The sequence below is a fragment of the Pieris rapae genome, chromosome 7 (genome assembly GCF_905147795.1).
Source record: "Pieris rapae chromosome 7, ilPieRapa1.1, whole genome shotgun sequence".
Taxonomy (NCBI): domain Eukaryota; kingdom Metazoa; phylum Arthropoda; class Insecta; order Lepidoptera; family Pieridae; genus Pieris; species Pieris rapae.
In genome coordinates, this window is record NC_059515.1 from 8,239,441 (window position 1) to 8,266,051 (window position 26,611).

General features: G+C 32.9%; 1 protein-coding gene across 4 annotated transcripts in view; it reads left to right on the top strand.

Annotated features, from left to right (window-relative positions):
• Nucleotides 1–11,971, top strand: part of LOC111004151 — a 139,826-nt gene extending 127,855 nt beyond the window's left edge. For 3 of the 4 annotated variants that reach the window (XM_022275024.2, XM_022275026.2, XM_022275025.2), the window contains 2 exons: nucleotides 9,578–9,743; nucleotides 10,768–11,971. In XM_022275024.2, coding sequence (XP_022130716.1) covers nucleotides 9,578–9,743; nucleotides 10,768–10,932 — 331 coding nt within the window. In that variant the 3' untranslated portion in view covers nucleotides 10,933–11,971. Of the gene's footprint in view, nucleotides 1–6,050; nucleotides 6,369–9,577; nucleotides 9,744–10,767 lie in introns of those variants that run through there. The other variant, XM_022275027.2, reaches the window with a different exon arrangement.
• Nucleotides 11,972–26,611: the final 14,640 nt, after the last annotated feature.

Consider the following 26,611-nt stretch of genomic DNA (forward strand, 5'->3'; position numbering starts at 1 on the left):
TCATTCAACCTGTATTACAAATACATGGGAAATATTCCGTATTTATAATATTAAGTTCAATACTTACCTAAATTGCACACATGCTTCGACTGATTTATTTCGTAGGTAAATAATTTTCTCGAACTGTGAAATTGCATTTTGATCTTGGCAAAGTGACAGAATACTTTTCGTAAATGTGCATTCCCAGCCGGTAACCGTATACTCTGCCAAAATAATTAGCTAACTAAAACCCAATATCTATTTTCCGGTAATTTTTATGTGTTTTCTAAGTTTCAATAATTGGGGACGTTCATCGATACTTAAATAAATTTGAATTAATAATGAAACATCTGTTTGGTGATGTAATATCTTTAATACGTACTGTCTAGTTTAGTCAAGGTAATAGAATGTACCAAAGTCTGCAAGGATATGTTCGTTACGTTTTGTTATTGCTGATCAATTGTTTGATATTTATCTACAGTTTTGTAAAAAATAAATGTTACTCTGGTGGCGCGACATTCAAAGATGATTTTTGGTTAAACTTTCCAATATGACCCGTCGATTTTTGAGGTTTTTTTGATGGGAGATGGAAGAGGGGATGGAGAAATACCCCCTGTGTCATTCCCAACCTGCGGAAACCCATAGTTACGGAGATATTCATGTTTAAAATTTTAAGGCTAGAATGGTAACAATTTAGAAATGTGTCCCTGAATGTGATAATACTCATTATGTAAGTGTCTCTTTACCTTTAATGGAACACCTCCAAGTTATTTTTTCTGCCGGAGTTCCGTCTAAATATTAATAAAGATTATTTAAACCTGTATAATGTATAGAAATTCGTAAATAAATCGTACATTTGCCATTGCTTATTTTTTTTTATTTTCAATTTATCCCTAATGGGAAAGACAAAGGACTTTAGCCATACAGATTCCATTAGTTATTAGAGACGTGACATTTTGCATCAAAATCGTTTTTTTAATTTGTCGATAGTTTTTTTAGAATAAAAACTTGAATTTTATTCAAATATAATATAATAATATGATATAAATATTAGATTTTTATATGTTTATTGATGATTTCAGAAACAGTTCTTAGAAAAAAGAAATTCATATACTAACCTAACCTAACCGAACTAGATAATAATTCGGTTTTTGAACGGCTCCGGCGCTACGGAAAACGCAGCCCCTCCACCCTTGCGTACCAAAGCACAGGCATTTCATGCCTGTGCTTTGGTACGGCGGGTGGGGGCTGCTCTTCCTCCGCGCCTCCGATTATTTATATACACTCTAGGGGTAGGGCAGACAAGACCACGTGGATAGTGGGGTGCTCTGATTCGATGTGGGTACTTTTAGGTTATTAAATAAAATGTTATTAAAAGAAAATATTCATATACTAACCTAACCTAACCGAACTAGATAATAATTAAGTTTTTTGATTACAAATAATTAATTTGATCATAAGTTACAAATAATCTATGGTCCATATTGGAAAGTTTAGTAGTATCGATACGTCAAATTTTTCGAACCCTTCACTAATCGATACGTGAAATGGTTGATGTTTGACATCAGTTATTTGTCAAATTCATTGTGTTATGGCGTGTTATGGAATGATATTTGTCCATTTGTATGGAAAGTATAAATAATTATATCTCATGAACCGTAAGTTTCCGCAACTTAATACTTTACAAAACGCTTTCTTATGGTGAGTACTATCTACAAAAAAAATTTGAGCATTCAAATCGACGGGTCATATTGGAAAGTTTATCCTGATTTTTTCATCTTAGCATTTACTATTTGAGCATACGATAAAGGTAAACTTCGTGAGTAACCTGGCAACCCAAAAGTCGTCATATGTCAGGGTCAGAATGCTGATAGGTGTAGCTCTAGTGTAAGCATATTTTTTAATTATTTTGTATACGTTGCTGAATGCCGGCCTAAGACAAATTATACAGAAAGTGTTCTACTTTCAAAATTAATAAAAAACAAAAAAATGAAGGTAGACATAAAAAAAAATAAACGTAACTAGACCTGCCCTATATTAATTCAGTGTGATCAGCAAGCGGAGGTGCGCATCAGTCGTGCTTTAGTGCAACCAAAGTCTTTCTATTGACAAATATTCATCTAACAATATAACTTACTAATTCGTATCTCGACTTCACTAACTCAAAGTGTAAATGAAACAAAAAGTGAAAAAAATGTACTTCTTGACAGTGATCAAACGATCGTTTAGCAAAATCATAAAAAGAATGTAAGTGCTTTAATTATTATTGTTATTCAAATAAGTTTTTATTTAATGTAGGTATGAATATAGTTTGATCATAAACAAATATATTCATAAAGTATTTACAATTTTCTTAATCCTCAAAGTAATACATAATAAAAATAATTAATTAATTCACTCAGCTTTAAATGTGTTTATTGCTTTTGAAATAACCGTGTTTTCGAATTACTTAAATCAAAAGATTATCCAAATTATGTAAGAAACTATACATTTATAATATTTGTCTATTGATAAATAAATACTTTAAACTTCCACGTATTCAGTTTGTCTAAGGTATTAATTAGCTTGTTTTCTTAAGAATAAATAGTATAAAGAATTTTTCTCATACTGGAAAATTACTACGCACACAAATTCCTTTGTCCGTAGATGGTCATGGGCAAATAATTCAAACATTCGTCTGTATACGGTCAATGTCACATATGCGGAATCTATAATTACATATTTAAACATGATAAAGAAACCTTACGCATGTACTAAACCATTTTCCCAAATCATTCCTTACAGTTTAGTACAAAACTGGCTAAAATATAGTATATAATTTTATAAGATTTATTACAAAGCATTTTGAAGCAATTAAAATTGTTTTTTTTTTTACATTCATATCGTTTTGATGTAATTAATTATCTTTCATTAAATGTTCAAATTGAAAAACGGGTAAAAGTCATATTTTTACGGTTTTTGAGATTCCTTTTATGTGCTATTAACTAATGACGGTTTTTAACCGAACTTTTTTAGTTTGCAACCATGTCAGTTTGTCATTTAAAAAACAAAATTAAAAAGATAACATTCAATACTAATCCAATCAAGGTTATTATAGGAACTAATTTTGTTCTAATTACTGGCTAGTATACGGGCTAATATAAAGCTATTACACACGGTAGTAATTATAATACAAATAGATATAAACGCGATGTAAACACAGTTACGATCTATTAAAACTATTCACTTGTTAAAATGAGAGATCTGATAGTACCTACCATCCCAAATATTGATTGTGCAAAAGATTCTTCCTTAAAAAAATATTATGGTTATGAAATATAATAAGCATGAAATTTTCACGTTTCCTATAATTATCTTGCGAATACGTTACTATTTATTTAAAACAGTATTAAACTTATTTTGCACATAATTAATTTAAAAAAACAATTCCATATGTACTTCGTCAATAACAATAAAAATATATACGTCAAATATATTATATTTCCCTTTAACTATCAATATGCTTTCAGAGACTTTCCTGAATATCAATTTTAATTTGCACAAAACATTACACTAACAATCCTTGGTAGCTATTAGTAAAAATTACAATGTCTTAAATGTATGTGTTTTAATTATAATATATTTTGAAACTAGCGGACCTGACAGACGTTGACGGTAGACCTATACACAAATCTTAAACACAAAATTTTAAACTTAAAAATACAATCAAAACATGTTATTGTAAATTATCTAAACTATTTAAATACTCATCAAAATCGAGCCACCCATTTATTGTATTACAGCTGGTTTCAAAACTTCTAATTGTCAAATTTTCAATCATACTTAACCATAGATACGTTTAGTTGTCAGTTCTGTTTTGTCTTTCTATGTCCGTCTTCTTGTTCTAAGTTCCCTGCGCACCTATTATATCCAAATCGTTCAGCCATTCTTGAGTTCCTGTAACTTACACGACTTATATATATAGATGATGTAAAAAGGATTTTCATTATGTTCCTGCCCTTACTTATACAAATAAATTTGATACTTCAACAAATAAGGTATCTTGAAGCCCTATTAGGCATTTCTTGGTCAAACTAGTTATACTTGATATGAAATGTTTCTTTATGACTAATTTTACAACTGTTATTTAAGTAATGTTATTGTATTTTGAAAAAGTTCATGGACAGTTATTTTATTTACTCTTATCTTTTCACTAAAAGATGTAGGGTTTCTGCGATACCAACTCCGGGGAAATAAATACAGATAATACAACATTTTCTACAGCTGTGATACTTTTTAACATTTAACATCTTTGTCTTCAGTCACCGTGACCACGCACGCTGTAAAGCACGCGAAACGTCGGTTAAATTTAAATTATGTTTAAATAATTATAAGTTTACAATAATACATAGCTTTAATCCTTTAAAAAGTTATATTAATAAAAGACAATACTTCTTGTGAATTTTAACTGTTACAAATCCCGCTTTTTCCCATGTTAATTGTGTATTACATATTGTCCCAAGACCAAACGTAATTGACGCCAGTATCGAGTAATTAAACGTTATACAATGGGCTACCAAGGTCCTATGTTGGTTGGATTAAAGCCAATTTTTGGCGTCTGGATAGTAGATCGTATATTTTCGTTAGTATTTAAAGAGCAGTAAATCTTCGGAGCGTTTCCTAAAAGCGTGTAATGTAAGGTATTATTAAACAATTGTTTAAATCAATTTGGGCAGTATTGTTAGACCCGGATTAAGTAAATGTATTTAGGGCCTGTTTCACAATGTATGGATAAAGTGCCAAATAGCTATGCAACACATAAATTATTCGAAAGATAAAAGTTCCAAATAAGATACTTCGAATTTCATGACGTATAGCACTATCTGACAGTCGTGAAACGCAAAAATACTATTTATCATACCAATAAGTAACAAATAGCTTATTTGGAACTTATCCGGACATTGTGAAACAGGCCCTTAATGTCATAAATAAATAACAATTGCCGTCTAGGTAGCTTAGTTTGACAGACCTATTATCTGAAGATCCCATGTTCGATTCTGCGAAGCATATAAGGAACTGAACTCATCTTCTAGCATAAAAAAATTAAGAGTCACACAGACAAATGTATATTTAGATTAGTTTATATATCTTTTAGAATACTGGATATAAAAACACTCCTCAATATCTATGAAAAAAAGCTTTAAATTTTCTATATATTTTACAAAGCTCCACGAACGTTAAACGTTGCCTACTCAACTCTCGTCAAATGTTGTTTATCTAAGAGTCGTATATCTATTGTTAGTTTAATGCTTATCTAAATTTTTTACTTCAAAACGGATATTTGAAACTTGCTCGATGAAATCATTCATGTGGAAGGAATAGGGTGAGTTTTTTACATGCATATCCAGGGTTTGTTATATATATACTTTATGTTTTCCAAATTTCAAAAGTTATGTAGATAAGAAGGTAATAATGGAGCTGGGTTAAGTTTAATAGTAAATACTTACGCGTAATTTTGTCCCTGTGTTGCCGGATACAATTAGAATAACGCATAACATCGTTCATATTATTTAATCTTCTTAAGTAATCAACACAAAACATATAGGTCTGACGTCAGATTGTTGCTAATCGTAAGCTTCGTGTCCTCGTATGAGTTTCGCCAGCTAGAAAGTAACGAAGAAATAAGTTTTGAAACTTGTTAAAAGACTTTCTCCAAGAGACATTAATAGTGAAGAGAATTTCACTAACGTATCCTGTCTATTAACTTAAAATGCAACTATCAATTGTCAAGTGTCTTAGCAAACAGTGTTTTGTTTTGGCGCCTTTGTGCCACACAATTGTTCGAAAAATATGGAAACGTGACAGTCTTTGAAACAATGTATCAATTTGTAATACCATGCGAGACAAATCTTTGAGGTGACAATGACGCAAACATTTCTGAATTAAAGTAACTCTGTTATTCAGTTCATAAGTGTTATTTGGTGTTACGCTGCGTGACCGCGGAGGGCTTTCGCGTAGCGAGGTCAAGTCCCCATATCATGGCAATGAGGTAACGGGAGAGGTGCGTACTCAGTCGCCACCCACCGCTGCGCCGTGCGAGGCGTGGTGTCGACGCCAGTCAAATACTCACGCTCGTCATCGGCGGTATGAAACCCGCCGGCTGATCGGCAGTCTGCGCCAAAACGCGCCGGGACTCGAGCGTCGAATTGCCGCCCAAACGAGCGAGTGTCAAGTGTCTGTGCCCGCCTTTCGATGCTCTTCGCTCCGATCGCCTTAGAGGCGATGAAGTGTAAAGAGGAAAACTGCGAAGTCGGCGTGTTGCTTGGACACAACTCTCTGATCGTGCTCTCTGTTGACAAGACCATTGTCTGCTTATGCGGAAGGAACAAACACAATCCTTTTGAGCGCGGGTAATTGTCTTGTTTGATTCATGATAGGGAACATACCAGAAATGCTTAACAAATTGATATATTTTATTCAACTTCATGTACAATTCATTCGCAACACCCGTATGCACCAAGGTTGACTTCTAGCTGGTCAAGGTAAATTCCACGTATCACTCGATATTTGCTTGTGAACAGCATTGCCATATACCGTTTAAGTCAAGGAATACAGAATATATTATTTTAATCGATTTAACCTAACCGATTTAAGTTTAATACAAAAATAAAACTTCAATTTAACTTTACAATCTATATAAAACCGGACAATGGTTTTGTATGAGTCAGAATATCGAATAAGAAGTCTCTGAAGGAATAAGATATTAACAAATCCGATCGATATCCGTTCGTTCAAGGTCTAGGTCAAATGTCAAATTTCTCCTTGACCATTGGCCTAACAAAACTATATATGTTAATCTCAATCCTGTAACTAACTTGTCTTTCGCCTCTTTCTGATAAATTCTGTTTCTTCTGTAATGAAAAGAGATAATTTAGTTACAACGTTGCAATTAGATTGATTTAGTAGGTATAGGGGATTGAATCTCAATGGACTCGCTTAAATTCGTAGAATTCCAATTTATTCATTTTTGACTAGTGAGAAGTTCCCACAATCTACGCCATAAAGTTTATATTACACCTTGGTTCAGATTAATAAACATAAGAACTCTTTATAAACAAACCTCAAGAGAATACGAGTGAGGCCACAAGATAACAATTTAAATAATTATCATAATCACCATAGGAATTATAATGTAGTCATGTACAAAACCATAAATATATTTTTGATCTTATTTTATGCTACTAAATATTTTTTTCTGAACCAAATTGAGCCTTTCTTATACATATTACCTTTGTTATTTGTATAAACTCCCCTTTTGCAATGAAATTTAAAAAAAATAGAATCATGTTTGTAAATTTGAACATATTCTATAATCTTTTGACGTGTTCGTTCTATACCAAAATAGAATCGAATCGTTTTACATACAACCAACCCTATCGATAGGCTTTTTAATGTGTCACCAGTCACCTATTTTCGTGTTCCCAAATAGAAGAGTTCTTGTGCTTTAAAGACAAACGTAATTTGTACTTAAAATGATCTACCTTATCAATATACTATTCCGCTACATTAAGAACTTATTGATCGCAATCAGCGATGCCATTAGTTTATTTATCAAGCTCTCGATAACTACTATTAAAAATGTACCCCTATTGACCCTTATATAATATTGACGTCAATGGCAGATCTCTAGAATTTTTTTCGGTTAGTTTTTATTAAACATTTCTAGAACATTATTCTGTCACGTAGATTCCTATTATCTTATGTTTACTAAAAATTCAGTGGTATTGTACGTGATGTTCGTAAAAAATGTATATGGGAAACACCGATAGCCTCTGATTGACGTAAGTAAAGGTCAATCGTAATATGTTGCTACCTTTTTATCTTAATTAGTTCGTTTGATAAAATAGGTGTGTTGTTGAGCCAATTCTCATATTAATGTATGACATACTGGATAGACAAATGGTTATAATAATGAAGTATACTTAGTGAATAAAACGCATTAGCTGTAATAGCTATGTAATAGCATATTCTAAAATAACTTCAATACAATTATTATCATAAGATTTTTACAGACTTTTAAGATCAAATCGTGGAAATGTCAAATCAGATGACACAATACTACCCAGAAATTATTGAAACGCAACATGGAATGAACGCATCCTCTATAGTATTGCATTATACGTGAAATGAAACGTGCCTAGTCAACTCAAAACATTAATTACAAGCGTAAATTGCCAAAGACTGTTTCAAACAAAGTAAAAAGTTAAGTCATTATATACGTTGACGATATCCTCTAGACGTTTTCAAGGGTAACAACTTATAATGACTTACTACCTGTGTTTTTTTTCCACAAGTCAAAGGCCCGTAGGCTCGCTTGAGCGGGAACGTAAGGGCAATGTACCTTGCCGTCTCCCTTGCCCTGCAACCCTACTTTGCCTTTTCAAGTAGAACATTGTAAATACACGCCTCTCTTACTCGTAAATGGGAACACAAATAAAATAGAAAGAGATGCAAAAAATATTGTTAGTCGCGTTGATCCATAGACCCAGCTGGCGTGTACTGGGTACGAGATTTCTCTATATTTTTATTTTACGGACTTTGAACTCAGTTTGATGGTGAAATGTGTATGATATTATCCCTTGCGTACATTTTATCATCAAAATCAATACGGGCTCGTCCGATTACCTACTTAGATGAAGTGTTCGGGGCGTGAATGTTATTGAAGCCATGCTTGATAAAACTATGCTTTTAGATATTTTCTATTTAAGTTTCTTGTTTGACCTAACTTATAGGGGAACATAATTTTTCTTTATTTTTAAACTTTCTAATATATTGTATTTTAATCGGCAGTTACCACGCAAGAATATCTGTACTTTGTGTTCGAGGTCGTTAATTATTTCACTCACAGCTGTATCTAGGAAAAGAATGTGTTACAATTTTAACTGCAGATATATAATTATCACGTTAGGGTTTAGTTGCTTACAAAATACATGGTTTAAATCTTTATCACTAACTGGGAATATCCATTAACCATATGCCGATTTATGTGTCAAGCAATAAATTCGATTGTATTATGGGAGCAGACCATTCGATATCATTGAGTGTTCGTTGGTTTTCGCGGAAAACAGCGAAACCGACGTACCTTCCCCTTCACCCGCACCCCGCCCACCTTTCAGCGGCTGGCGCCGCGTCAGAGGCGAACATATAAAAGCCATCTCCGCCCCTCCACTTCAACTCAGACGCATGGAGTACTCCGTAGAGGTCGTTTGGCACGAGCGAGCGCTTTGCTAGGCACCTGCCGGCCATTCTTCACGATAACATTCTAGTCACCGCGCAGCTGAAGCTCGTATAACGCGGCCTACCGCGCGTTCCTAGCAGCAGTGATAGTGCAATAGTTCTACTTAATAAAATATTGTGATAATTATTTAATTAGTTCTTAGTTAAACGCGTTGTTCCGACCGCTATACGGCTGTGAGTGAAATTGTAAAATGTTGTGACTGCCCGACTGGAACTTTTTGCCTGTGATCCAGCCCAGTGTGTTCAGTTATTCTTGCGTGGACTCTTTTGACACCATGGTTGGGAATAACAATACTATGATGGCGATTCGCATCGTCCACAGTAAGCTGCGCAAGAGGGAAGAGCACTCGGCTTCAGTACACCCAGCTGAAGCTGTGCTCCAGGCCTCTGCGCCGCAGCCGCCGTCCGACCCTCTTGCCTTCCGCCAGCAGCCTCTGTGGCAGTTCCCACCGCCGCTGCCTCCGCCTTACGTCTATCCCCATGATCAGGTTAGTAAATATTTAATAATATAAGTTTACTGAATTTCCAAAATATGAATGATTTTTTTTGAATTACAATAACGGTTACATCAGTTATACTTGACCCCGTTTCAAATATAGCGCGCAATAGTTACGTTTCCAGTCAAAAGTAGTTTCATATAACAATATGGAAAGCGTGAGCATAATTAATAGAAACGTGACGGGACCGTCCCACGCCCCACTCTAGTGAGAGTCGGTTACACCACGAACACGCAGCGTCTAAGTGCAAAGTAAATTTAAATGTCGGGACACGCTTACTGAGTAGAAAGCTGCAAGGCGAACATGTTGCAACCGTTCGACCTTCTTTCCTCAAACAAAGGAGACTAATACAACAGCTGCAGAGTAGGATATCGTAAAACTTTAACCTAAATATCACGGTCTGGTTCCTGTATTAAAACAATCGAACGTTCAATTTGTTTAAAATTCACAAGACCACCCATATTGTAACGGCACTAGGAAGCAAAGAATGCTAATACATCTCTTATATCGCATTCAAGGCTCACACACGTATGGCCTCAGTGATTAGTTGCCAGCTTCCTACATATTACCACTTATAAAATCATATGCCCGATTCACGTTAAAGCTAAAATCTTACTAGCAAAACTGGTCTTGAATAGAATGTGTCTGGAATGACGCTTAGTAATAATATTTAACGTTTACAAGATGGCCTTCTGTCTGTAGTTTTGTTTGGATGGCAACCGTCGTGTTGCTTTAAATATCTTGAAGAGGGCATTGTGTAACTGGATGTTGTTTCTACTGCAGTGCAAATGCACGTATAAATGCATTGGGGACGATAACGGAACAGAGCCGCTAGCGGTTTATTGTACGGGTGTTGAATTTTAGGAATTTTAGAACCTTTCGTTTCGTGCATTGTTTTCACTATGTTACCTTAAACTAATACTAATTACGACTCTCTAGAAATTTTCGTCTACATTGTATCTAATGTCCTGTCTGGTTCTATATTGTATCTAATGTCCTTTTTTTCTCCTTCCAGGACAACTTGATGCAGCCGATCGGTAATGAGCGAGCGAGTTTCCGCAGTCTACGCAAGAATATTGGCGGTCGTTGGAAGAGATTAGTAAAAAAGAAGCCCGAACAAGAGGTCTACACTATTCCACCTGAGCTCAAGCCACAACTGAAGCAAATATACGTTTATTAAGCACCTATACAACAGCACAGAAGCAGGAATCTTCGTCGCTGATCTTAGCGATTCTAAGAGCTCCATGGTTGTCAGAAATTCTCAAAGTCATATCTTCTCGAATATCAAATGTTAAGTCGTCACGACTCGTTAAACATATCTTCTTGACCAATTATTTCTTAACCAATGTTAGTAGTCTTCTTTCAGCACTTCATTGTGATGTAAAGTCTAGATGTATTAATAAGTATTAGTGCATTGAATTCTGCGAGTGTTGTTCTGTTGAGTAGAAAGTATGTGTGATAGTCAAATGATTTAGTTTAATTAATTTAAAAGTTATGAATGAACTTAGAAAAATGCGGTCGCGCATAATAGTGACGAAAATCCAATAATTATTTTAGAAAAACCACGATGCCTTGTTAATGTAATTTTTGACTAATTAGGGCATTTTGTAGAACATTATTTTTAGACGTGATCGTTCATAGGCGAAAATCGATCAAATAGTTTTCGAAGTTATGTATACAGTTGTATTTTAACTATCAGTGGAATGTCTGTAAATATAATTGTTTGATTCAGTATTTTATGTGTCTTAATGCGAGTCTGAAAATGGTACAATTTGAAACGTAACATTGAAATTAAAATATTTCTATGATATTATAATGTCTATATAATCGCAATCGTTTCACTAAGAAACACCTAATAGTTGTAATATTGCGTTACTGCATTCTTCGGTAGTGTAATTTTCAGATTTTCGCCGGGTCTTTGCCTACTGTGATATTCAATTTGAAAATAAATAATTTGATGATATTTTTGAGTTTTCTATTGAACCTTGTCAATTATATATCAGTGGGAAGGACCGCCGGTGGAGAATTGTGATAGCTCATATTGAGCCTGATATTCTGATTAGTAAGTTTAGGTACAACAAAGCCATGATTATAATATTTTGTTTCCATTAGAACTGTTGCGATGGATGATAAAGACGTTTATATTAACTACATTTATGTTTGTTTAAATGCTATAATCTATTGACATAGTGAGAAATAAATTCCATCTATAAATGTGACCTATCGTTTTTTTTCTAGTTTAAGAATTACATTTTAAGTTCAAGGAAAATAACATGAAATACTATTAAGTACTCAATCATTTTAATAACATTTATTAAACGCTAAAGTAGCCATTGTTTATTTCTGTTATTATAAATTTAATAATAAATTGGAAAATTCGAAACGTAAATGATGTTTCAAATTGAAGTCTGCTGTCTTCCGCGCTGCACCTCGGCGGTGGTCGGGAGGCTTGGTAAACCAGTATACAAATTGGCATTGTAGCCGTGTAATGTATCATAGATAGGTGGCGCTGTAATCTATTTTTGTTATTTTAATATACATTCGATAGATGTCGCTTACTCACAATTACAGTAAAATGCCATCTACGTAATAATTTATAAAGCTCTAACATTTTAGTTGAAAAATAATTTGTAGCGTCTTACCGTAGATGACGTTAAGTTTATAATAGTAATTATTATTATTATATAATCGTAAAGTAAACAATTTTGTAGCAATAGTTTAGTTTAAATTGTACAGTAATATATTTTGAAACCATTAGTATTTTGAGTTTTTTTTGTCAATTAAAACAAATGATTAAAATTACATTTACATTTACAATTATTAAAGCACGAGAAATAAATACGATAATTCTTTCCAATGCAATAAGACAATATATAAAATTGTTGAAGTTTTATGAAAACATATAGCATTATGTACAAGTGTAAAAAGCAAATATTTAAACAGTGAACCTCATTACAGGATAGTTGAAATTAAAAGAACCCGCATGTCTCAGACCGCAAACCACTACCCTTTGTAAGATTAGCCAACCCTACGGAGTTCGGACGGGTTCGTATTATACATTTCTAAGGGCAGGTCGTATCATTATCATTATATTACTTAATGTAAATCCAAAAATCGTTAGCGAAGGTATAAATGTATTTGATGTTCCTCATTGAGGCATTTCCATGGGTATGTTATGTCATTTATGGGAAATTGTTAGTTAATTTAATACTGTGTGATTATAAAATACTATTTATTTTTAAATTATTGTTGTTTTATTTTTTTAATATAGTGGAATATTTTTTCTATCATCAATAGTTTGGTAGAGAGTTCGATAAAATATATTTAATGTATATAGGCATTTTTACAACTTGGGTTATTTGTATTATTGTAGTTTTTATCCTTATTTTTTCTTGCAATTAAAAAAGGCCTATGTTAATCGGTAATACCTAATGTAGCATTAATTTCGTGAAAAAGTTTTTAAAATCGGCCTAGTACTTTTTGAGCCATTTCGTTACAAACATTCAAATAAAAATCTTTTCTCTTTATAATATTAGTACTTATAGATATTTAATATATTGGGTAATGTTCTCAACTATTATATTATAATGATCAATGCATCTTAGAATTTATTATAAATACAATCAACAATTTGTTATATTGACCAAAATCAAGGGTTCCGGCTGAATCCCTGCGGTGTCGTTATAACAGATTTTGTCTGTATACATATGTTTTTTTGTATAAATAGGTAAAAAAAAATATCTGTGCTTTAGGTTTAGGTTATTTAACTTTATTCTGAATAAGCGAACTCTGGTTATTGCTTCCGTTGTAGCTAAAGTTTTTTTTATATAATTAGAATTATTTTATATTGAAGAATTATTTTAAAATTTAATAATTAAAATATATTAATTAAAGGAGTCCCTTTAGTCAAGGTTCCGAAGATACTGGCAGTGCGTTCCCCTTTGAATAGCTAGACTAATTCTTTGTGCGAGGTAGCTGCCAGCTCTTCGTTCTCCTGTGATGTCGACTAACCTTTTTGATATTTCCCTAAAAAGCCTTATCGCGCTAGGACCCCACGGACCAAGGGTCTCGACTCCGAATAGTACAAAATCATATTCAGAGCCTAGACCCCTGTATTTGCAGGCTTTAGCTTTTTCAGTCGCATCACAAGCCGCACCAGCTCTGTTGTTGCTTCCATAAAGATGGGAAGGGGTCAGTGTGTCTGAACAGGTGGCAGTTTATGTTTGAATGTGTTCTGTGTTTGACTTTTGTGTATAATTTAATTGTTTATTGAGTAGCTGTAGGAATACTGATGTGCAAATAAATAATAATTATTTCATACTTACTTTACATATACATCTTTTTATAGTAATAGATAACTCTTTTGAGTTTATTATTATAAAGCGAGTTTGTAAATTAAATGACACATCAATTACGACGGCGCTGTGTTGAAGCGAAGATTTACAAACTTCGTGTTATTCTCTGAACTATTTTTTTTTCCAAGAGCGCATCGTGCAATCAGTCTTCTGACTATGAGCAGATAAGTTGTAGGAGGACTTCTCTGAACTAAAGTTATTAAATAAAGATGTATACAAAATCAAACCGTTAGATGTAGGCTTTAGATTTCTGTATTTATTTCGTGATCATTTGTATTTTTTATATGCAAGTAGTTGATCTTCTGTACCAGACACCGAATTCTTTGGACTAATGCATGGCGATTTTCTCACAATGTTTCTTTCACCACAAATGTTAAATGCGTACATAGATATATACATAGTCGCAAACTGATGCTAATTGGCCGACACAGGGCACTAAATAATTACTAGAATCTTGATCTTAATGGTATGATAATTTGGTTTAAAAACCCGAATCTAATTATGTTATTTTTCTTTTGGCTCATCTAATTATTATTTAAAGGAACAAGTTCAACTTGCGCGTATTCACGGGAATCTAACCCAGGCGTCAGACTACGTATTGGCTGATAAATACAATCGGCGTATCGTAAAATTACTTTTGTTAGTACGTGACTTGAATTGGCGAAAACTTAAAAGAAACCCTTCGCATGCAATGAAGGCTCGTCTGGCCGTGAAAAGAGGGTTGACAAGCAATCGATTGGCGGACATACGGAAATGCTAACCGCAGCACAGTGTTTCTAATATTTCGGCACAAACATAATTGTATTGTAAAACGCCGAGAGGAAGGCAAACTAAAACAAAAGAACAGCATCTCAGGCACAGGCACAAGTGGGGATAAATAACTGCATAATTCGTGACATTCCCAAAGAATATTGAATTTAATACATACCAAGGATTTAATTTACACCTCTTTAATATTCTTATTTAATCAGAGAACCCAAAGCAAGGCCTATATTACAATAAATTCTATATTTTTTTTAACTTAAATTATTTTTTCGTCGGGAATCGAACTCAAGAAATTCTATCATTTATTTTCAAAATATCATTAATCGATAAAAAGTGCTCTGCAATGGTTTTATATAGAATTTAAAAATCTTCTTTCTACTTTAGAAAGCCAGTCAATTTAATTTTCTTCTATTTACCTAAGAAAAGAAAAAGTTACTTTTTCAATTAATTTTACCAAGTTACGAATTCCATTTCACCGTCGAAATAATTCAATAACGTGGCGCTCAATAAATTCATTAAAATGCAAAAAATCAATTCAGTTGCGATTAATATTTACAAAACCATGAATAAATATTAATGGGCAGGAAATATTACGAAAGTTTTTAATAACGGAATTCTTTGGAAAGGTCCAATTTCTTTACCAAATTGGCATAATCTATTTACAAAATTACGAAGTTAAGACGTGTAAGAAAGTAATGTTTAATGCGATTCATTTTTTGTTGTCTGCTTTTTACGTAGGCTACTTAGTTGGTCAGTCACGTCTGACTTACATAATTTCTGAATGAATTCGAAAATTAGGTATAGTTTACGTAGGCTTCAGCAGCGTTGGTCTCGTACATTGAGACAGTAATTAATCGGACTTGTAATTAATTGAACTTGTAATTACAAGCACGAGAAATCCTCCAGAGATTTAGCGAGGCCGTCATACGCCATAAAGGAGAGGAGGAGTTCCATTTTGCAACGTGTTGTGTAATCCTACGCACGCTTCAGGGGGATCAGGGGTTCATACGTCCAAAAGAAGGGATGCCGACGAATCCTTGCTTAAGTATTGTACCCAACATCCCTCAGCTCATGCTCAAACTGTAAAGAAAATCATCGTGAGTCAACACCCAAAAAGTTGACTGTGTGCAGGCGCAAATCTTAAAGACTCATAACTAAAATGTAACTGGTTTTATTTACGTAGACGTATGGTAACGTCATTTTGCGTAGCATAAATACAAATCTGTTCGTTAGACATTTGTTGAACCTGTTTCAGTAATAATATTTTCTATGGAGTCGATTGGCCTTATCAAAATATTTTTTGCTTTTCTAGGTAATTCTTTGCCTGCAATTTGCTCTCGTTTTGTAAAGTACCTCTAGGTACTTAGACCAGTGGTTCCCAGCATGGGGCCCCGCCCCACAGTGGGAAAGCAATTCCATTGTTACGGGGGAAATTCGAAAATTATTTGGAATTTGAATTGCAGTTTTTATTATGCTTCTAAGAATGATGTGAATTCTTTTCTTTAGTGTTAATTACAATTTAAGTTTCTTAATTCAATTTTAAGATTTTCGAAGTGAAAATTCGTTAGGCGCATGAGGGTAAAATTTTTAGGGATGAATCGTTACGAAGATATTTCTATTATATACCTATTATTATATTATATAATTTAGCATAAGCTTGAGGTAAAGAGCAAAAGGTTGAGAATCACGGACTTACACTGCAGAAGCTATTGAAGCTTACTTTAATATATTTGTCGTTAAATTGTTATTATCGATGAGGTAACTGATCTATGTTGATTATCTAAATGGCCGTCAATTTGATAAAAAACACGACTTAGTCAAATGAAATTGTTTCATATCCGTTATCAAATGATTATAGTCACGAAAGTTTACTCAATAATTGGAATAGCTTCATATATGGAAAGGTTTATTAATGACCATGGAATATTTTACGTTCCACAACGGAGCGTATCTGGTGCGCATAACCAGTTTTATGGAAACAGCCATCAAGCGTTTTCAGAACAGTTCTTACAAACTTAGTCCTTAAAGAGAAATACGGACTTTCCTGACATTTTAAGTATCCACAGGCGCTTAACCACAGTTTTATAGAGCTGGTGTGTGTTCTGCTTTTGTGGAGACACTATTCATTCATTAAGGAAACTAGACAGATACATCTCTATACATGCAAAATAAATACATTGGACATATCGATAAAAAGTTTCACTGATAATAAATATAATGCAAAACAAAACATGACAGCACAAAATTTATAAATTAGGAGAACGACAACATATTAGCTTTAATAAAGAAGAAAGGACATTAATAGTTTTAACTTATTCTTAAATCAAGCACTAGATGAGTGCGAAAGGTCGATATTGGTGGGAGAATCCAAAGAAGAACAGATCCTGTGACGTTGAATTGGTGGAGAAGATGGTTCTGGAGTCGGAAGGTTAAAGATTCTGTGCGAGCGTAGAGATTCGCAGGAACATTCAATATTATCAGTTCCAGAAGTTAGTTCATGTACGCATGTTTTTCTAATAGTGAGACAATCTAACAAATTACGCCTAGTACTGAAATAAAGTAAATTATATTTCTTTAAAAGTTCCTTGTATTTTGCCTTACCACCATTCATGCGATAATTTAAAATACGTTAAAATTTCTTTACAGCCTTCAGTTGTGCGACATAATTATACTATTTATAATAGACTAATTTTATATAGATATGAATAAACAAAACAACGAAGTGTTAATAAATAAATAAATAATTAATAAAACCGTCTCTATTATCACACACCCCATGTGTGTGATAATTATCCTAGCGCCCTCTAGCACATACGGTCAAAATAAAATAGGTACAAATGCCCACGGGCGCAGGTTCAAAGGAAATGCCGGCGACCCCTAACATCGGTTCGCTCATTTGCAACACACCCCCCGCACTATAGGTAAAGCCCCACGATAACACTCAAGATGGCAATCATGGTATAAAATAATTTACCAAAACCATCAAAAGATCTTTATACTAGTTTAAAAACATGCATTAATGTATAATTGCTATTAAGAAGAACAATAAATTACTGTCTTAAGGACAATTGATTTTAATTCTCGACACGCCCTTACAACTTTTAAATAAAACTTGCATGATATATTTTTTCGTAATCTTGGCAGAAGATGAAAATAGTCATTACAAAGATTAGATATAACATATTGTGATTTCTTTTAAATTAAATTCCACATTAAAATAGACTTTATAACAACAACGTAATAATTGAAAATATAATTTTGTTATAATTTAATATTATATATTTATTAGCTGCCCCTGCGAACTTCGTTTCTCCCTAATGCCTAGCTTACCTTTTTAGTATATACCAACATGGAACATTTTGCTATAGGTACCCCAGAGACTGTCCGGTTTTACGGAATGAAAACTGTTTAACTTACTGAAAATTTTAGATTTTTCTCTATATAAACCAGAAAGTTCAAGTTATAAGTTCTTAACTAATAAAAAATAGGGGTTGGTCGTAGTGGGTAGATTTATTATGGATTGTATGTATTTTTTATACTGCATCATAAAAAAATAAAAACAAAAAAGGTTGTCTAAAAAATAAAAATAAAATTTTGGGGTGGATACCCTTTATCATTTAGGGGTATGAAAAATAGATAGTAGCCGATTCTCACACTTACTGAATATGCATGAAACATTTCATAGGAATCGGTCTAGCCATTTAGAAGGAGTATAGGAAAGCACATTGGTACACGAGAATTAATCAATTGAAAGCAATTATCGGGATGTCAGTTCCAAAGGAAATATGGATTATACTCTTATTAATATCTTATTAAAAATTATAACAATTTAATGTATAAGAAAGCTTTCTTGAGTCACAGAAGCTTTTATTCCCAACAGCATTTATTATTATTAACTACTTTACTTATTTATTATTAATAATAAATTATTCAATAATAATAAATAAAAGATATACATTATATAACATATTATATTATATAGAATATCAGTTGTGATGTTTTACCTTAAAGTAGATATAGTGAAAATACAAATTTGTTTTACGTCTTATGCTTCTCAAAACTAGCTTCTATTGTCGTATAGACAGGAACTGCATATATCCATTTTATCCAAACCCCAAAAGCCCACGTTCGTTTTCAGTTCCGTCCATCTCTCCCCTGAGATCAGTAGTAAACTTTATGGCTCCACTCGCTTCAGTTAAAGCGTATTTCCTCTTTGTCCTTTGTATTACTTTGGTATTTATTATAGGCAAAGGCAATGACTTATATTTTGTGTGAGTATCGCAAGACGTCAGCAAAATCAGTTCCCAAATTTTATTTAACATAGTTTAATTTGCATTTCTTATGTTATGTAATGTTATACAGAGCAAAAGGAGCAGCTTATTTTTTATTATTATATTGGTATTACGATTATTAAGACATAGATTTAATGTTACTGTTAATGGTCATTTGGTCGACCGTACATAATAAATCTTAAACTAATAATAACTTTGCGAAGGCAATATCTGCCGCGCACCATCACTATGTGGAACCAGCTGCCCACTGAAGTTATCCGAACCAATTCGACTTAGAGTCCTTCAAGAAAAGAGCGTATCAATTCTTGAAAGGCCAGTAACGCACTTGCGAGTGTTCATCGGTGGCGGTATAACTTAACATGAGGCAAGCCTCCTGTAACATAAAAACGCAAAAACAAATACATTTCATTACAAGGATTCAAAGTTAGACACTGCTACATAATATATGAAACAATTGAACCCCGAGGCTATTCCTAGTTAAAGGAAATTCCCAGTGTTTAAAATGCTATGCTCCAACGGACTAAAAAATTTCATAATTTCCATATATCAAGTATAGAGTATTTCTTTTGTTTCAAGAATTAATACATTGAAAGCAATTATAGGGATGTCAGTTCCAAAGGTTTTCTTTAAATATAATAATATTATCTTATCAATAATTATAACAGTTTACTGTATAAGAAAGCTTTCTTTAGTCACAGAAGCTTTAATTCGCTTAGTTACACTATGTTTATATTTATTATTATTATTAACTACTTATTGATAATGAATAAAGGATTTCGTTCATCTTCTATTCTTTTCTCTTTGGAATTCTCTTGGGCCGCGGAATTCAAATGCACAGACGCTATATAAAGTTTTAAGTTGGCGCCTGGTAGAGTCAGTGTAGTGAGCGTTATTGTAAAAACCTGTTATTCATTTCTTTAAAATAAACATTTGAACTTAAGTGCTCTTAAAAATGAAACCTAATCTCAGATACTAACTTTGTTTATACGTTTCAGTATCAAATTTATTGCGACGCATATAGTAATATATTTTTAAGATTTTACATACACAGATTATTTAATACAGTAGTATGGCATTATGCCATATACTGTTAAAACATATCCATAGCGCAAAATCACATCATGCGCATACCTCCATATATACATCTTCACGTACAATCCCTCACATTTACAACATTTTATTTATTACTTAGTTAATAGTATTAATTTTTTTTGTTTTTTTTCTCTTCTGTAAATGTTTGAACCTTTTTCTAGGTAAATATTATGTATTCCATGTTTGGCTATATTTTAATTTGTTGTTAATGAAATAAATGAAAAATAACGTCTCAAAGTATGAAAATGTTTGTATTTTTATTATATGGGACATGTAATGATGATTATTAATTTGATAGTGATTAATTTTTCAAGGAAACGTTTGATTTAATATATGATTCTTTAAAAAAATCTATCCTATACTTTGAGTTACTAATATGGAAATTATTATAATTATAAATGTTGACTGAAACAATGGTTTTTGGTTTTGATGCCACGTAGGAAATAGCAAATAAAAATTAAAATGATATATGTAATAAACTAAGCAGTGACCACTGTATCTTAAAACAACTTGTATTTATAAAAAATAACAACACGGTTCAATGTTGATGATTCTTAAGCAAAGTATTTGATACTATATACAAATTCTCTTGAATTTGCATATAGTATCAAATACTTTGCTTACGTTATTAAACCACAAAAAATCACAGAGTTACCAGGAACAAATCTAGTTCCAGGCTTTACCAAATGTGGGCATATAGACAGAAACAGAAACATCCATGTTTAAGAACTAGTTAAATAAGCAATAAGCAAATTATCAGTCAAATATGCTTATGAAACTATCTAAGGAATTTTAATTAAATGCTTCATTAAACCTAGTGTTAAAAATATACTGAATCAGATTCACACGTAATCTTTGGTAAACTGTAGCATTTTAATACTGTGTGTTAAGAAACATTATTTTCCTAAAGCCTTTTAACATACATTATTATTAAATTCAGGCAATTCTATCTCCTATGGAGATAGCCATCCCAACGTTTGGTATGCAATTAGATTTCTTGCAATATTCCTAGCTGATCGCGAGGTACATAGCTGCGGAACAACGTGGACTAATCTATGAAACGTGCTGATCTTTAAAATAAGCTAATTACTAGCTTATAAGCATAGGGCAACGAAATACATTTTTATAATACAATTTTATTTAACGTTATTTACCTCATAATGCCACAAGTAGCGGTGTAAGTTGCAATATAGAACCTTCTATCTCTCTCTCTTTAATCGGCAGCTCATGTCTGAGCGTCGTGGTCAGCAACGAAGCATCTAGAGCGGACTATCAGCTTCCATCGGTTTCTGTCCAGCGCTTCCCTTATCACACTGTATAGCTTTGAAGACGATAAGTCTTTCACGTGATCGGTACATCTGGTTGGTGAACGGGCACGTAATCTTTTGCCTTTTGTGTTACGTATTTTGTATACGATACGTGCGTACGATACGACAAATGCGTACGATACGATAAGTGCTGCCGTCGGCTATTCATAACGAACCACCAACGCGTGCAGGTGAGGTTGACTGTTGGTACAGTAAAGATGTTATTTCCGTTCTCCCCTTACCCCCAAAAGAATCTTATATTCCCCTGTAATTTTCGTACTAGAACATCTAATCGTTTGCTTAACAAGTGAAGTGAAATAATATGGTAGTACTTTGAAGATTATTATTTTTTTACGCATCGTTAACTTACGAGATTGCAATGCATTTGTTGTAAAGGTCCCGAATGAGGGACGAGTAATATTGTCATTATGTCTTCAATTATCATGTTGATTCTAAATTAAATATAAAAAAATTTATTGGGTAATAAATAAAGAGGATGACTAACCAATCTTGAAATATTTCAATGATTTTGGAAATGGTGGAGAAAAATCGCCGATATTATCTCTATGACTAATTTATTCAAAAGTCAAATTTAATTTTAAGTACATATAGACCCACATAACAAATATTTTTGTTTTATTTACGCGTGTATATAAAGTGTAAAGTTTTTTTTCTAATAGTAGGCCTTTGCACACACGCCATCGAAGTTTTGGACCTAACACATGCGGATTTCTTCACTATGTTTTCCTTCATCCTACAAACGTGTGGCATATAGAGGAAGTACATTAGTGCACAGTCGGGGTTCGAACCTACAAAATTCCTACACTGTTCCATCGCACTGCACATCTCAGTCAAGAGGCATCATATTAAAACAAAAGTAGACATAGTCTTCGTAATTTTTTATATATCATATAATATCTGTTAATGGATGGCTGATCTTTTTTATCGACAAGTTAGTATTTGTCTTCTAACCTGGGCCCTTCTGAAGTTCCAAGAGCGATACCGACAGACGAGATCAGCGTGACAAAACTATATCGAACTTACATACAAAAACGTCGCGATCGATATCGTTGTCGCTATGGAAGTTACAGAATACGAGCGCTGATTAAATAACTACACCAAAAGGTTTGCAGTTGAAACGCCAATAGACAGACTTAAATAAGCAAGCAAGCTAAACAAAACATCATCCAATTAGGCAGATAAAATCAAATTCGAATAAACCCGAAACCAATCTTTGTTCAATTTCAAAGTTTAACTTTCAATTTCTTCAATTGCTTAAAACATTCCCAATTGGCGACTTTCATTTGTGATGTTTAACCGAAGGATTTTCGATTGACTTGCTCGGATCAAAGGGCGGTTAAGAATTAATACTAGGGGACTCAAGAATCATCTTCAAAGGAAAGTGATTTTCAAAGTCGGATTCATAGAATAACTATGTATGAATTTAGATTTTTATACAAATATATGGGGTCAGTATAATCTTTATTTATTGATTTACATATCGTTGCAATAATACAGAAATATAGTTCAACAAAAATAATTAATTAAAAACAGCAACTGGCGGCCTTATCTCTGTCAGGCGTTCTCATCCAGGCAACCACTGTTGGACAATTAAATAAGATAAGGTGAGTGCAAGAAATGCAAAACTAATTGAGACATAAAGTTATAAAGACAAAAATAATGAAACAAAGAAACGACATTACAAAACATATAAGGTGTACCCTTAAAAACGGCAAGCTACGTTCATGAACATAATTTACAACAACTGATGTCAACATTTGATGATTTTTGATGCCAACAACCGATGCATGTACAACATACATATCCAGGCGCGATGATAATCACTTCACAATTATTGTCTTGTCTTTTCTATACTGAACAAGAATCACTGGTTTAAATATATTTTAAGTTCGATCTCCAAATCTAACCACTTGCAATATTCAAATAACGTAGATATTCCAAAAATTACGCGAAATAATCCATCTTTACACCGTTCAGAGACAAGTTTGAAAAATAAAGCTATTTATGCGATGAGTCGAGCGTCGGAGTGCTAGGTGGCGCATTGTGATGCACAATTAGCAGACAGCCCGGAGTCGGTAATTGGCGCTGGTATGCGTCAATGTAAAAAATGAACTGTTTTCCAATTAACACGTCCAGCTTTGTATTATATTGTTTTCATTTTAGCTTCACTCGCTTCAATATGAATGCTACGTTTATTGACGCGAACATTTCTTATTCATCTTTTCTGTTCGTCGGAATGGAATTACGGGTATTGTGTTAGTACAAGTTTACAATCATTTCGACTCTATGAAGTTTCAATTATAATTATTTATCTATAATTCATTCATCATTGAGCAGTGTTAGTCTAGTGGCCAGCGTGCGATCCCCGGCTCTGCACCAACGCACTTTCTATGTGCGTATTTGAATTTCGACCTTCACCGTTCGAAGTAATGTCAATGAGAAATATCATGAGTAAATTGGCTTGTCTTTAGACTCAAAAGTTCGACGGCGTGTGTCAGGCAAAAATGCTGAATGCTGATCACCAACTTTCCTATTAGATTGACAAATGATCATGAAACATATGAAAAAATTCCAGGTACCACTGATTTATATGTTTATATCGTTATATTTGAATAACGAACGACAATACGATGAGACATTTAAAATTATAGTATCAAATTTATAGTTTATGCAATCTAATAAGGTAGAATTCATTATAAAAATCAATACACTACTGTACTCTTGGAATCGAGGGTAATATATAAGAGGTAAAAAAAATTAGCGCCAAGGCTCAGCTCCCATCATATAAAAACTATAACTTATACTAAAAATGTAATAAAGAATTAAATTACAATGTTACCTTATTTCATAAACCTGATTACTTTAATTATTAATTTCAGCGATAGCTTGCAAATTGTTGATTAAATAACTTGAAATTAATAATAGATCAGTCTATAAACTTGCAGAAACATCTATGTACTTACAAAGGCTTTATTGGTCGGTGTAGTCGGGTGTTAGAGTGTAAATTTACATAATCTTACACGCATAGCTTACTCTGTATCTAGCTCAGAGCAAAGCTCTTGCGGCTTACAACATAGACTTAGGACGGTATTAAAATATTGTAACAATATATTTATTAACAAGTAACAAAGTCCTATGCACAATAAATAAAAATAAAGATTAAAGTTATTATGAAGTTGTTTTAATGAGTCCCTTGTCTACGAATTGGTCTACTTCATAGCTCGACAGGATGTTCTCCGGGCTGATTAAGCAACAATGGCTAATTTGTATTAAGACTTGCTCCGCGGAAATGTTGGGATGTGACGGAACACACTCGAAAACTTATTTACAAAATAATTTGCAAATTATTCATAAACGTTTATATGGTTTTTCATATTTTACATTTTCATTACGTTTTTACGTACAATCAAGATAAGAACAAAACATTCAATAGAAGCTGGAAGCTTAGTAAATTTTTTTTAAATGATTTTTATTTAATTTAAAAACTTAGGTTTTGGTACATTTTACAGCGAACGAAAACCTGACATGGTTTATCCGTCGCTGTCAGTGCTCACTATATTGTTATACAAAAACTATAAAAGCAGATACAATAGGTATGCTTAACAGAAAAAAGTGAATAAAGTAAGGTAGTATGTTTGTAACTATCTATGAAGTGGTTTTTTATCATACTGCTAAACTTATCAGTAGTCACAAATATGTTCTGCATCACCAGTGGCAGATCATTTAGAACGCTAGCCAAGTAGTACATCCATGTTTTTTGACTATACACATTATTAAAAGTAACACACATAATTGAAAGTCGTATTAAATCTGTATTGAAATACCGATTATCTAATAATGTAAGCTGTATTAACTGTAACTATTACAGTACTGTTCGACGACTGAAGCAATTTCCATAACTCTACAGCTAGTCTTAACGCCATAGATTTCACTATATCCATCCGCTTTTACTTTAAACGACTATTTTATATCGTATCGTATCTTTTTCTATAATTGTATAATATCAGTGACGACATAATTTTTCTGTATTTGTATTAATTTGCTTTTCTAGAATGTTCGGCTTCGAGGCGTGACGATTTTCTTATATCATCGTATACACAAGTAAAAAGAAAAATACATGGGTTAAAAATAAAACTGGCAACAATGCTTCACCTGTTCAAATCCATTTATCTCCATATTCCGTATAATATTAAATAATTATTTGATTTATGCGAGTAACATACATAAATGAAGTCTTTATGCACTAAAAGGCGAATAATTAGGATATTCTTTATATAACATTATGGTATTAACTCGCCTTATTTTTCCAATAAAATAGCATAAAACCCTAAATCTTAATGGAAATATCTCGTATCTTGTAAATGGATCTACGGCGTAGATTCGTAGCACCTCTACGGACCGCGGTATAAATATTTCAGTACAGGAAATTATGCTTTGCCGATACCGCAGCCGTAGAACATTTGAATGGGAAAGCTAGTGCATCCCTACGTTATAACTTGCGGTAATAAATGGCCATAAAGGTTTATAGAAATAAAAAAATATATAAATGAAAAACAAATTCAATAACATTTATATAAATAGAGATTTAAGCAATCACACATTAATTAAAATCATTTTACATGATATTCAATTTAGGGTGCAGCCTGCTCTATGCACCTTATATCTGTTTGTATTTGTTTCAATTCCTTTATAACCAAGTTAGTAAAGAACTGTATGTGCCTAATGCAGGTTAACTTTTGAGTCAATAGCGAATGTCATGATTTGAAATTATGAAGAAGTCTTTCTAACTGGAGATAATATTTGAATCATATATTTTATATGTATTTAACGTGTACGTTAATCATTCTAGTTTGTACGTATAATGAAATGAGGCTCATAACAGCGCCGGCTAATTAACGCATTTGTATAAATAATGCAATCAGTTTTAAAATATGCAAACATATCTAACGATGAGTGGACGTGCATACAAAATGTGCATTACGTATTTATAACACGCTGATACGGAAATTGCAGTTTTGTAATATTCA